Raw genomic sequence first — 12,029 nt, 5'->3', positions numbered from 1 at the left:
TATGAAAACTTTGAACTGTAATTTCAGCCTCCCATATATTGACCATCATAGTATCTTGGAGGGGGGGGGGGGGGGGGGTTGTTGTGGTTTGGTTTTTTTTTCCCCATTTTTTGATGACTCATGATCTGGTGTGTTCTTTCACCTAGTTAAACTTGGTTTTAGAAGGTGCTTTTAAGATAAATATTGACTTGTTCTGCTGAAAATACAGAGTGATATTGATTTTTTTTTTTTTTTTTTTGCCTTTATGCAGATCACATGTGATTTTTTTGTATACTGGTTTTCTCTTGTTTTTTTTTGTTTTTTTTTTTTTTTCCTCCCGCCCCTACTTAGCTTCTTGACCTTTGATATAAGCATTTTGAGAAATTACAGGGAACTCAAACTTTTTACTTTGGGTACTACACCATGGATGACTATTGTAAGCTCCATATTTTGTCTTCAAATAAAATCAAAGATATGATAATCTGTATGTAATTGTTATCCTTAACATTTACACCTCCTCTTTCAATTAGCTAGATTTTTTCCTTTTGCTTTGCAGAAAGCGATTTTCTGTTTGTTTTTATATTTCAGAAATCATCTTACAGAGTTTTCATGTCTGACTACTGGTATCGGGCCCTGATCCTGTGCAAAGAAACTGGAAGCTGCAACTGTTTTGCAACAGCCAACCAGTCTAATGAAGAGAAAGAAGAAGATACCAGCCATCAGATTGTGGTGTCAGATACCATGCAGCTTGTGCAAGACAAGCAAGAGGTGACAGAAATCACGGCAGGTGAGAAAAATATAGCATATTTTGAAGCTGGCTGGCTGCCAGCCAGACTGTTAAGAAGAGGGCAGATGGCTTCAAGAATTTTAGCATTTGTGTCTCATCTTTAACAATGAGAGTAGGGCAGGGAGCCTAAGAAAAGGAATAGCTGAGTATTCACTGGAGGGGGCTGATGTCACCACAAAAACAAACGTTTAATAGCAGCCAGTGTAAACCCGTACTTTGGAGGACTGATGCTTCTTACAAGAAATTAAAATCATTCTGTGAATTAATTGTTTAGCAAAAAATAGCCATCCCAGAGAAACCTGACCTACCTTCCTACAGTTTTAAAGTCATAGTTTTGAGAAACTGCTGAGAAGCAAGTAAAAAATACCTCTGCACCATATCACATTACTTTTGTTGCGGTGGACCATAAGCACAAAACTGTAGTGAGTGTGAGTTTATAGTCACTGGGACTAAGAATGCAATTATTTTTTACTGTGCCATCTGATCTTATATTTACCCATGCAGGAGGTTGCCGTATAGTTCATATATGAATGGAAGCTTTGCCTTGGTACTAGAGCAGATGGACTGTAATTTTATAATTTGATTAGGAGTTGCATCTGATGGCATTTGGTCTTTATTAACACCTCTTCATTTCATGTTGAAAAATGTTTTTATAAAGCCTCCTAGGTAATTAAATTTAATTAGATAATTAAAACCCTAAATATATTTATGCAAATCTCTTTAAGCTGGAAAGATGTTTCCAAACTGGAAAGGTGGAATTCACTGAAATACAGTTTTGCATTTAATCCACAATTATAAAACAGGATGTGACTCCTTTGTCCTAGCTGGAATGAACTAATGATGTTGCCTCTGCAGAATGATTCATAGTCTGCTCTGACTTAACAGGAAGTAGCGATTAGAGTAATCATTTTGCTTTTGTACCAGTGACGTCCCAGCCAGTAGGAGGTTTCTTTTGAAGGCAACAAGGAAAGATGCAAAAAAACCCTGCAGTAATTCCAGAGGATGATGTCAGGGTTGATCAGATACAATTTCTGAGGAAATGAAGTGTATGTAACTAGTCTGCAAGAGAAAACTGAAGGGAAACCACATATATTCTGACTTTCTAGTGGAGATCTGTGCTAGTTATGGAAGAAGGTGAATATCTGCTTGTTTCGATTTTCTTGTTGTTCATAACTATTAGATTAGGAGCAAGAAAATATGAACTTGATTTCTGCAGAGAAAATTTAGACCTAACTGGGGCAGTTGTTAAACAGACTACTTAAAGAGTTTGTGCAGTCTCTAGCTTGCTCCTAATGAAATCTCTAGTGAAACAAACCACTGCTAGAGGTGGGCTGGGTACACTTGATTCCATCTCAGTGATTTAAGCCAGGCCAAGAGCACTGCGCTTCTGTGGTAGAAGAAGAAACAAAGGAGTCCTGGGAAGGCAGGCCTGGAGTCGGAAGTCAGAGGAAAGATGGTTCTGTATTGTGTCATCTGGAGGGTTTCAAATGGGAAATTGCTTCTTCCCCTCCCCAGAAATTCAGGGGAGAGCTGTGTTGGGTTCAAAGTTGCACGGTTGTTCTCTGCTGAAGTGTCAGTGCATCAGTGGTTGACTGGTTTATCGACAAAGGAAGCTTAGTAAACTGCAGGGATTGAAATGAAAGCAGTGAAGGCAGATCAGGAGCTGAGTGTAGAGATGTACTTCATAGCCATGAGGCTGCCTATATTAGCCTGCACATATTTGACTATGCTAATTTCACCTTTAAGCTGTGGCTGCTGCCCTTCTATCACTGCAGTGTACGTAAAAGGGACATGAGGTTTAGTAAAGACGTTCTGGAATAAGTTTCCTGATCTGAGAAGTAGCAGATTTTCACTGGGGATTACGTCCATGTCTGACATGACAGCTGAATTGTAAACCATTAATTGAAACTGCAAAGTGCATGATGATACTCTTCATCCCTAGAACAAGTGGGATGTACTTTTCAAAAAAAGGTACGTTTGTTTTCTTTTCACTTGAAGACAGCAGTGTGTAGCCTGGGAAAGGAACTTTTCCAGAACTAGGCAGAGACTACCTGAGACACTTACTGGTAGATAATTTTCTGTTAAAGTTCATAAACTTTATAGGCAAATGAAGTATGAAAGGCTTTCTGTGCCATATTTAATACTGTTGTTAGTATTGAGGATTGACTGAATCACTTTGGATATTTTATTGGGGTTTGATTTTTAACAAATCATTGCTCTTAACTAACGCAATTTGTATAAGATTTTCTGACTTTATCAAGGGACTGCTAAAAAGAATCTTCTTTGAAAAGAACTACAGTGGCATAACATGGTGAACATTTAAAATGAGATGATGTTTTACTCTAGTTTTCATACTTACTCAAGTATTTATGTCAAGAAAACAAGCAAGTATTTTTTCTGTTGGTAAAGGGAGCCATAGTGCCTTGTTCTGTGAAACTAATCCTTACAGTCTTCTCATGGGAAAGTGAAATGCTTCCATGGAAGATTACGTTGGAATCTTCTCCCTTGTCATTTTTGACTTCTGAAAGCAAATGTGAGGCGTGTTAGTCTCCCATCAGATTAATAATACTGTATGATGGAGAGCATCTTTCTGCTTTTATGTATACCATATGTTGCTGTTGCTGAAGTTTTAATTTCGTCTCCCTCCCCAGGAACTCATCTGCTGTGCTGTTTGTAGTATATTAACAGCAATATTTTTATTGCGGTGTCTTCTTGGAAGTTATAATTAATATCAGGTCTTCATTGTGTCTGTAAGTGTACACACAGAGAGAAGATGCTGCATCTTGAAAGCTTTAAGAGTCAATCTTGAGAGTGATAGATGAACCAGCAGGCAAAATTCAGCTTAAGATAGAGCACAAGTGAGATGGAAACATAACATCAGACCATCTTGTGTGTTCCCTTGCTTCAGTTCAGATGTGTGTAATTCAGCCTTCCCTCTCCTGTCTTCAGCAGAGCCTGAAGAATGGAAAGATCCTGGAAATAAATGGAGGCATGGAACGCAATCATGAGTCCTTACTAATAATAAAAGAAAAAACAAAAATCCAGTATTTCTATATTTCCTCAGTGACTCTTCTGTTGTTCTACCTGTGTGGCATTTGACTTGAGGAGTGATGTGCTTGGAGACCTATTTACGTACAATTGTTATTTTTTTTCTCTCTTTAGTGATCATCCCCTTCAAATGGTTGAGACCTTTTCTTTATTTGTTTAGATTTTTTCCCCTGTTCAGTTCAGGTCTGTTTGGAATAGAACCTTTTCATGCAGGGGTTTTTAGCTTCCTGCCATGATGCACCAAAGGAAACTTTTTGTGGTCTCAAGATTTGGTAGTGTTACATCTTGGGAGCTGAAATTGCTGAAGTAGTAGGAAATAGCCATGAGGTTGCTACAGTCAAAGCTTTTACAAAACTAAGGGACTATCACGACTCTGCCCATGTTTTGAAGAATCCAAGAACACAGGTGACAACTGACTGAAATCTGAAGTCTCCTTAATCCAAATTTACATAAGATTACATACTTAAGGAGCAGGAAAATATTTTTTAATAATTTCAAGTTATAAAATGGGTGTAATTTTATCAATTTACCCAATTTTAGGCATTTTTTGCATCTGAAATTACAAGGCAGCTGAAAAGACAGCAAAGTGACTGTGTGATGTGCCAGCAGTGGTACAGTGCTGCAAAGCACAATATCAGTTCACTCACAGGCACTTGAAATACTCGTCTGTTACACTCGTGCTCTTTGAAAGAAATGTGCATGATACCATCTCAAAATGCTAAATTGCATTGTTTTCCATGTAAAAACACCCTTTGAGGTACTGCTCAGTGGCATTACTGAAGGTGACAGCTTTAACTGAATTATATACATGTGCAGCATCACTGGAACAGGATGATCAGGTTACATTATCAAGACCACTGATGACTCCTCACCTGCATCAGAAGAGGGGAAAAAACATTTCTCTTAAACACTTGTACATCTGGTAACTTCAGAACACATAGTATAACTTCAGCAACATGTGTTAGCCCTTTGCTTCCACTAGTCAGAACTGTGTAAATACAAGGTTTCAAAAGTAATGTACAAGGGAAACATAATGGGTATTCATTGTTATAATAACTGTACTCTTTCAAATTAAGTGACTTTTCAGAAATACAGTAGTTAATGCTGTTTGGATCGAGTTCTTTCTATGCCTTGATAGTGTACAAAGGCAACCTTTAAAAATCTTAATTAACAAACTATGAAACTGTCTCTTAGAAGCTGCTTTTATTGGTAGCTAGAAGAGTGCCATTGCATTTTTGGGGAGAAGTCTTTCATTTATGCAATATATTTAGAAAGTTCCTTGATTCTTGGAGCTATTTTATATTCTCTGAGAAGCTTTATCAGATTCAATCACTTAACAGAAGTTTAATTTTAATGGGCAAAGTTGTGTACATTGCAGTATGCTTACACTAACAATTTTATGAAAAAGTTTTCTTTTTTAGGGGATACCTTATAAACTAGATTGATACAGCTAGAAGGTACATGTGAAAAACGAGGCTATTAATATCATACCGGGTATTTTTAATGAGGCTGTTTGCATGCGCAAAAAAAATCCCAATTTAAAGTGTCAAGACCAAAATATGTGAGGCAGTTGAAGATTTCCTCTTTGTTAGAATTCCAGAGGCATCTGCAATACCACAAACATCACTTCGTTTCATGGGTGTGACACCAGTGTACTGTCATTTGATTAACATTGGTAGATTTTCTGTGGAATGAAGATGGCATTACACACTTCTCAGCCTCAGTCTGCTTCTCAGTTGTGCAGGTGCTAAATAGCCCATGACCTTTCTTACCTTTAAATACAAGCCAACTAGGGCAGGAGTCTCTTAAGCCGTAATACACAAGCCACTTAGTGATACATGGTCCAGCACGTAGCTGGGAGCTATTGTTGTCCCCAGTGGCATCTGCCAGAATGCTCAAGGAGGGGGGACCTGGGATTTGTTGTCTTTTTTTATGAACATAGATCTGGGCTCAACATAATTTTTTGGCAGAAAAGGGTATTTGTTTTGCTGTGCACTTTTCTTCATCTGCTTGGTGTCAGATGTCCTTTAAAAACTGGTTGTGTTTTGCTGTGGTGCTTATAAGAAAATCCATGTAGAGCTTTCTGTTTGGTGCTAGTGTTTTGATTGATGTGAAGTGCATGTCCAAGTAAGACAGAGCAAATATTTTGTGTGCAGGGTTAGCATTTCCCATTGTTGGTGGCTATTTGCCCATGAATGTCTTTACAACCTGCTCCCTTGCTGGCTTCTGTCAGACTGGTACTGGTCTCAGCATGTGCTTGTGAGCTCGTGTTTTTATGTGTTAGCTAAAGGAGCTGCTTTTTATTAAAACTGAGTCTCAACTGAGGGAATTTGGCAAATTCTTATGAGCTTTCCTCCTCAAAATGAGACATGTTTAAAACTAATTGGAATAATCTATCTAACAACACGGAAAAGAAAGCCTTTGCATGGGAAACCTCTTCCGTGTCGTGTTGCTGCTTTGAGTAATGGAGCAGTGAAATCCAGTCTGATTAAAATCAGTAGGAGTCTTGTCAGGATTTTCGTCTTAAGACTTCTAAGCTATACAAGTTAACCACCCTCTTAAATGAAATTAATATTAAACATCTTACTCTAAGTCCTTATTTCCTGGGAATTACAGCAGATATGGAATATATAAAAATAACTTCTTGTTCAGTTCAAGATGTTAGAGCAGAAAAGCTTCATTAGTGTAAAAAGGCATGGCCAGCTAAAACTGAGCTGTGCAGAGGTAGTTTGGTAATATCAGGAGTAAAATTCAGTGTGTGTGAATGTATGTGTGCATCTGCCTGTCTGTCTGTCTTTGTAATTAAGTGCTTGATGGATTTTCAGTTTAGCTGCTGCTTGCTGAAAAGAACATTTTCAGGAAATGGTCCTGCCTGAAATTGGTCTTAGCTTTTATCAAAGGCATGAAAGCATTGTTAATTTTTTTTCAAAGTTCTTTGAACTCTGTTGAGAAACATTTCAGAGAGATGTCACAATCACAAGTTATAGGTGTTCTTTGGTTTATAATCTATTTAAAATCTATAGCCATTTAATCAGAAGGGAAAGCAGTTACATTTAGTTTATTAAGAAAATTCCTGGCTTTTGTGATGCATCTGAATGTAGTGAATCTTTCTCTTTTTATTTAAATCATGGTTTGCTTTTCAGCTATTCTCACTGCAGGATGAAGCAATGGATGCTTGCTGAAGCAAAAGCAGGAAAGCTTTGTCAATTCTGTTTAGTCCCTGACATGAGTACCTTTGTGCTTTTGGTGCCTCAGGTGGCTCCAGAGAAATTGGAAAAGTGTCTAAGCAGCAGTATAATTGAAATTCAGGAGGGGTTATGTGTCTAACCTGCTTAGGCATTCTGTAAATCCCATTTTCCAGTGGATATCTTTGTAAATCTGCTTGATCATAATAAGTAAACAGAAAAACCCCAAACTCTGTGTTAGAAACTGGCTTCTTCTGTAAGGGCAGGCTGCTTGCTGGATTTGGAACTTGCTCCTGAGGTTGGGAAGATGGAGAAGGTTTGAATATAAATGTTAGGTCTTGGACAGGTGCAGTAGGAAGCATCTGAGTGACAAGGTCTCACATGCTGCCTTAATATCATATCAGTGTCATCTACATATCTGTAGGGTGCAATGTGGGGTTACATAGACTCACTGGCTTCCAGCTGGACTGTTTGTGCTGCACCACTTGTCATGGAAATAAATCGCTTTGCCTCAGTTCTAGCCAACATCCAGATTAAATGTTGGGTTCAGTTGTTGCCTCTGGCACTGAGAAATTACTCAGGGCTGTTTCATGCAAATGCACAGATTTTCTGGAGTCTATCAATGCACTCTCTTTCAGTGTTTAGGAGGTCAAACCCTCATTACATAGAAGGATGGAACTTTGGTAACGGAAAGAGTTGAGAATAATGAAATAAAATATTGAAGTTTCTTTTCAACCCTAGTTTTGCTTTCTGCTCTAGCTGGAAGCAAATTAAGTTGTTTAGTGCAAAGTTTTATTTTCTCAACTCACCTTATATCTGTTTTAGCTTATTTGTTGATCATAGGGGGCATTAGAAAAATGGTGATTCTTAAAATAATTTGTTGCACATAATTAGATTATTGTACTCTTCAAATGTCATCTAAACTAATTATTGAACAGACTAATATGTTTTCTACTGACATTGCTAAACAACTTTATATAGAGGAGAGGGAAGTAAATTTGGTGTTGTATCTGGAGTCTGTCAGTTAAAACTTCCTGCTGTCAAATTTGTGCGACCTGTTTTGCAAGGACTTATCTGGGGAAATGTACTTATTTACTATGAGTGTGAAGGAGGGAGGGGAAGGCCTTGTGATATCCCTTCAACATGTGTCACTTCCATCCCAAAATCATCTAGGGGGAAAAAGAGCTGCACTGAAAATGACAGATTCAGTGGAAAATGAGCCACCTGGGATTAACTGCTGCCAAGGAAACATGTCCAGAGGTGAAGGTTTAGAGGAAAACATGTTAGTGGTGTTTCTGCTTAGGTTTCTTTGAGGTAGGGAGCAAGTCCTTGAAAACCAGGCAGTCTGGGCAGCAGCTTGTTTCCAGTAAGGTGTGGATACATGCATGAGGCCAGGTATGTGCAGAGAACGTATCAGGGACCTCTGTGATGCTGTCAGGAAGTGCCAAAACCCCAACTGAAACAAGGCTGGGGGGCCTAGAAACAGAGTCAGCTCTCTTAATGCCATCTGAAGTCCTCTTCACTAGCATTCTTTGTGTTGAGGACAGATTTTTTCCTAGGTGAGATACTAGCAGTTGCTTTTTTCCACATAGACAGGGCTTGCAGTCAGAGGATGGGGGAAAAAGAGGGGAAAAAAAGCCACATTACACATGCTTGCTTTTGTACTTTTGTCTCCTCCCTACTATTGCTTCTTTTGAGAAACACCTCATTGTAGAACACAGACTGCGTGTTCTGTAACCATACTGTGCATTGAAATTTGCTGTTTGTGCACTGTGCTGTGCCTCTGTGAGGTTTCAGTGCAGAGCAGTGATCTCCTGTGGTGTACTGTGTACCTGGGCATCCTTCAGTGCACAGAAGAGGACTTGTGCCTGCCCTTTCCGCTGTTGCAAAACACGTTTAACATGGGAAAGGTGAGGTTACAGAAGGTACCAAATTGACATCTGTGTGTGGCAGCCAGGACCAGCCCCAAACGGAGCAGTTGGGTTTTCCTGTTTTACCGACTGCTGGGGCTGCAGCAGCGCTGCTGGGCTCTTGTTCCCTGCACTGCAAAGGGAGAGGCTCCCCAGCAGCGTGTGTGAGAACAGTGCCCACGTTTGGGGCACTTTGGGCGAGTTTGGGTGTTTAAAGTCCGAGAGGGCGGAATTCCAGTCAGCAGTTTTTCTGATGAGGACTGAGCTACCTCAGCACGGGTTTGTCTTGCCTTTGGCCAGAGCTGCTGTCACTCTTGAAAAGGCTGTCTGCAGTTTGGTGTTTGGTGCTCCTGAGCAGCCCCATGTGCCCCGCACACAGCTTGTGTACCATTTCTCAGGGTAATCAGCCTCATGCAGAAGGGGTACAGTGGCTTTGGGGTTCCCAACCCCAATATGCTACAGCAAAGTGAGTGGAGCACTCGCCCAGAAAAAGAGTGCTCTCCAGCTTCCTCCTCACCTGGAAGTCTGGGGGGATGCTCAGTCTGGCTGCTGAGCTCCTCCTGGATGAGGACACTACTGCAGAACTGAAGTCACTAGACCAGAGGGGGTGGTAGCAAGGGGAAACTTGGTTTGCCGCTGACTGAGGCCCCAACTTGTAATAGGAAAGTCTTGAAATTTTCTCAGTTTGCAGTAGCACTTCTAATAAATAATCACTTGATTTGTGATGCATGGTGAGTGCTTGGAGCAGAGATCCTGTTCTCATCTGATTGCGCCTTAAAAGAGGAAATTGTGTAGATGTCAAAATCCAGGCAAGGGCTGTGATTGTGACTCCTGATCGGTGCGTGCCTTTCAGCTGGCAGGTGAAACACCAGTCCCTGCAGAAGGGCACCAACAAGGATGAAGCTGAGCTTGTCCCACTGCCATTTTCTTTGGATTGCTTTGATGAGCATGCCAGAAATATGGATTGTCCTGTGCTCCTCTCACAAGGCTCCAGTTACTGTGTTCTAGTTAGGGAATTTAGACCCCAATAGGTTCTATTATGAAAGGCAAATACTCTTAGGCCAGAGTTCTTTGGATTCCCTGTTCTGAGCATTTACTAGGTTCACATCTGTTCATGTTGTTCTTTGTAAATTTTTGAAGAACTTCTGCTCGGTCTGATCTGGTTGCTTTTTAGCTATTGCTGTTTGGTTGGTATCAGTTTGGTGAGGGGGGATTAATTTATTTATTTATTTTGCAAATCTGTGTACTTGTTAAAGAGGAAAAATATATTTAAAGAGCAAAAAGATCAATAATAAATCTCTCCATTGCATGAACCTGAAGAATATTTGAATACTTTCACTGGCGGAATTCTCGTCAACTGTTTCTATTAGCCCAGTGTATCCAATATTCCTAACTGCAACATGTTATTTGTCATATGTATGTCATTATGTAATATGTGATCTCCAAAGGCAACCAGGAGTCAGTGCTGTCCTTCTGTCCATCTTTCTGTTGGGTTTGTTTTCCTTCTGAAGAGGTGAAGAGAAAGCAAATGTGTATTTAAAAATGTTGTTCATTTCTGGTTTCACAGTGATGCCAAAGTATCCAGAAATAGATACTGTAAGTATTACATGCTCCTGTACCTGGCCCTTTAATCTCTTTCAAGGAATTGAATCTTGCCCTTCTGTGCCCAGTAGATGTTGCTGTTGATTCAGTAACACTGAAACAGGACAAGTACAAAAATGCTTTAGGAGCTCAGAAGATTTATAACTATTCCAGTATCTTATTTAGAGAAAAGAGGCTACTTAAAAACAAAAGAACTCCATGCCTGTATTTTAATTTATATATATTGGCCTTCCAATATGTAGCATAAATGAGAATTAAGCATTGTGTGAGTTACTGGTTTAGTGTCCTGTGGAAGAACTGCACTGAAAGTGGATTTTCTACCTTGAATCTCCATTGTGGTTTTACTAAGTATTTGTATTTTTATCCTCATCCTAAGACGCACGAATCATACCCATCATGGTGACATCTCTGTAGCATGATACAGTTTTGCAAAGCTATGTTGTACGATCAGAATAGGCATTCCTGTAGCCTCTCCCAAGTCAGCATTGTTTCTTGGAAGCTGAAGCCTTGCCAAGTTGTTAAAGCACATTTTGGGATGAGAACCCACTGCACGGGGTGGGTTTTGCACACTTTTATTGAAGGAGAAAAAGCAAGGGAGGTAGCGCACTTCTGGAGAGGAGACTGGAGGAGAATAAAGAAGAAAACATTTAAGAGGTGCTGTTTGCTGTTAAGTAAGGTCATGTGTAGGGGAAAGTTTTAAAATTGTTTTTAATGCGGTCTGGTCTTCTAACAGAGTTTGATAAATAGTTTGTTATTGAGACACAAAAAATGTGTGAATAAAATACTGAGTAGACAAGCTCACTGCTGAATTTTCATTCCCTGGTGTATGGGAAAACACCTGCAGCTGCTGGTTTCCTTGGTAACAAGTTCACTGCAAAATCTAAATGCACTGCACTAAGCCTGTCAATTGTACTGCATTTGAGGAGAGTTTAACATGCACACTTGGACCTTTTGATACATGAGTTTCTCAAATGCTGTGTCATTTATGCTGTTCTTGCATAAAATACCTGATTAAAGGACATGTGCAACATGTTTTGGGTTTTGGACAAAACTACAAAAAAGGTCGGTATTTACAAGTCTAAACATCGCCTCTGTATGTGTGTGTAAATATTTCCTTACAGCATCTTGTTTTCTGAACACTTAATTTTAAAATCTTGCCTTTTAAAGCTCAGTGCTATTGTTTGCATATTGTTGAGTCTTAACTGCTTTTTGGAATTGGAGATCAGAGAGCTGCTGAAAGCAGCCAGTACATATGCCATATAATAGAATTTTGGCAATTGGTTTTATTTGTCTAAGTAATTCAATATGGGATACATGTATATGTTCTCACAGAAGTGTATTTTTGCTCTGACTGAAAGGAGTATGATTTCATATATTGTGTTAGAAGATTTTAGTGATGCTTATGATCAGCTTCAACTGTTTGAGGCAAAAAAAAAAAAAAAAATCCATGTAACTGTGTTGTTGTGTTATTATACCAGAAAGAATTAATTTGAAACCTGTATTTTTGTACTTTAAGAA

At 39.3% G+C, this 12,029-nt stretch overlaps 1 protein-coding gene across 3 annotated transcripts in view; it reads left to right on the top strand.

The window, feature by feature from the left end:
• The first annotated feature begins 573 nt into the window (after positions 1–573).
• The window catches only part of MCF2L (MCF.2 cell line derived transforming sequence like), a 146,601-nt gene continuing 135,145 nt past the window's right edge, over positions 574–12,029 (top strand). For all 3 annotated transcript variants that reach the window (XM_040089997.2, XM_040089980.2, XM_040090082.2), the window contains exon 1: positions 574–766. In XM_040089997.2, coding sequence (XP_039945931.1) covers positions 589–766 — 178 coding nt within the window. In that variant the 5' untranslated portion in view covers positions 574–588. The remainder of the gene's footprint in view (positions 767–12,029) is intronic.

The sequence above is a fragment of the Hirundo rustica genome, chromosome 2, assembly GCF_015227805.2.
Source record: "Hirundo rustica isolate bHirRus1 chromosome 2, bHirRus1.pri.v3, whole genome shotgun sequence".
Lineage (NCBI taxonomy): Eukaryota > Metazoa > Chordata > Aves > Passeriformes > Hirundinidae > Hirundo > Hirundo rustica.
The sequence above is the reverse complement of the archived record's forward strand: the minus strand, read 5'-3'. Positions and strand labels throughout refer to the sequence as shown.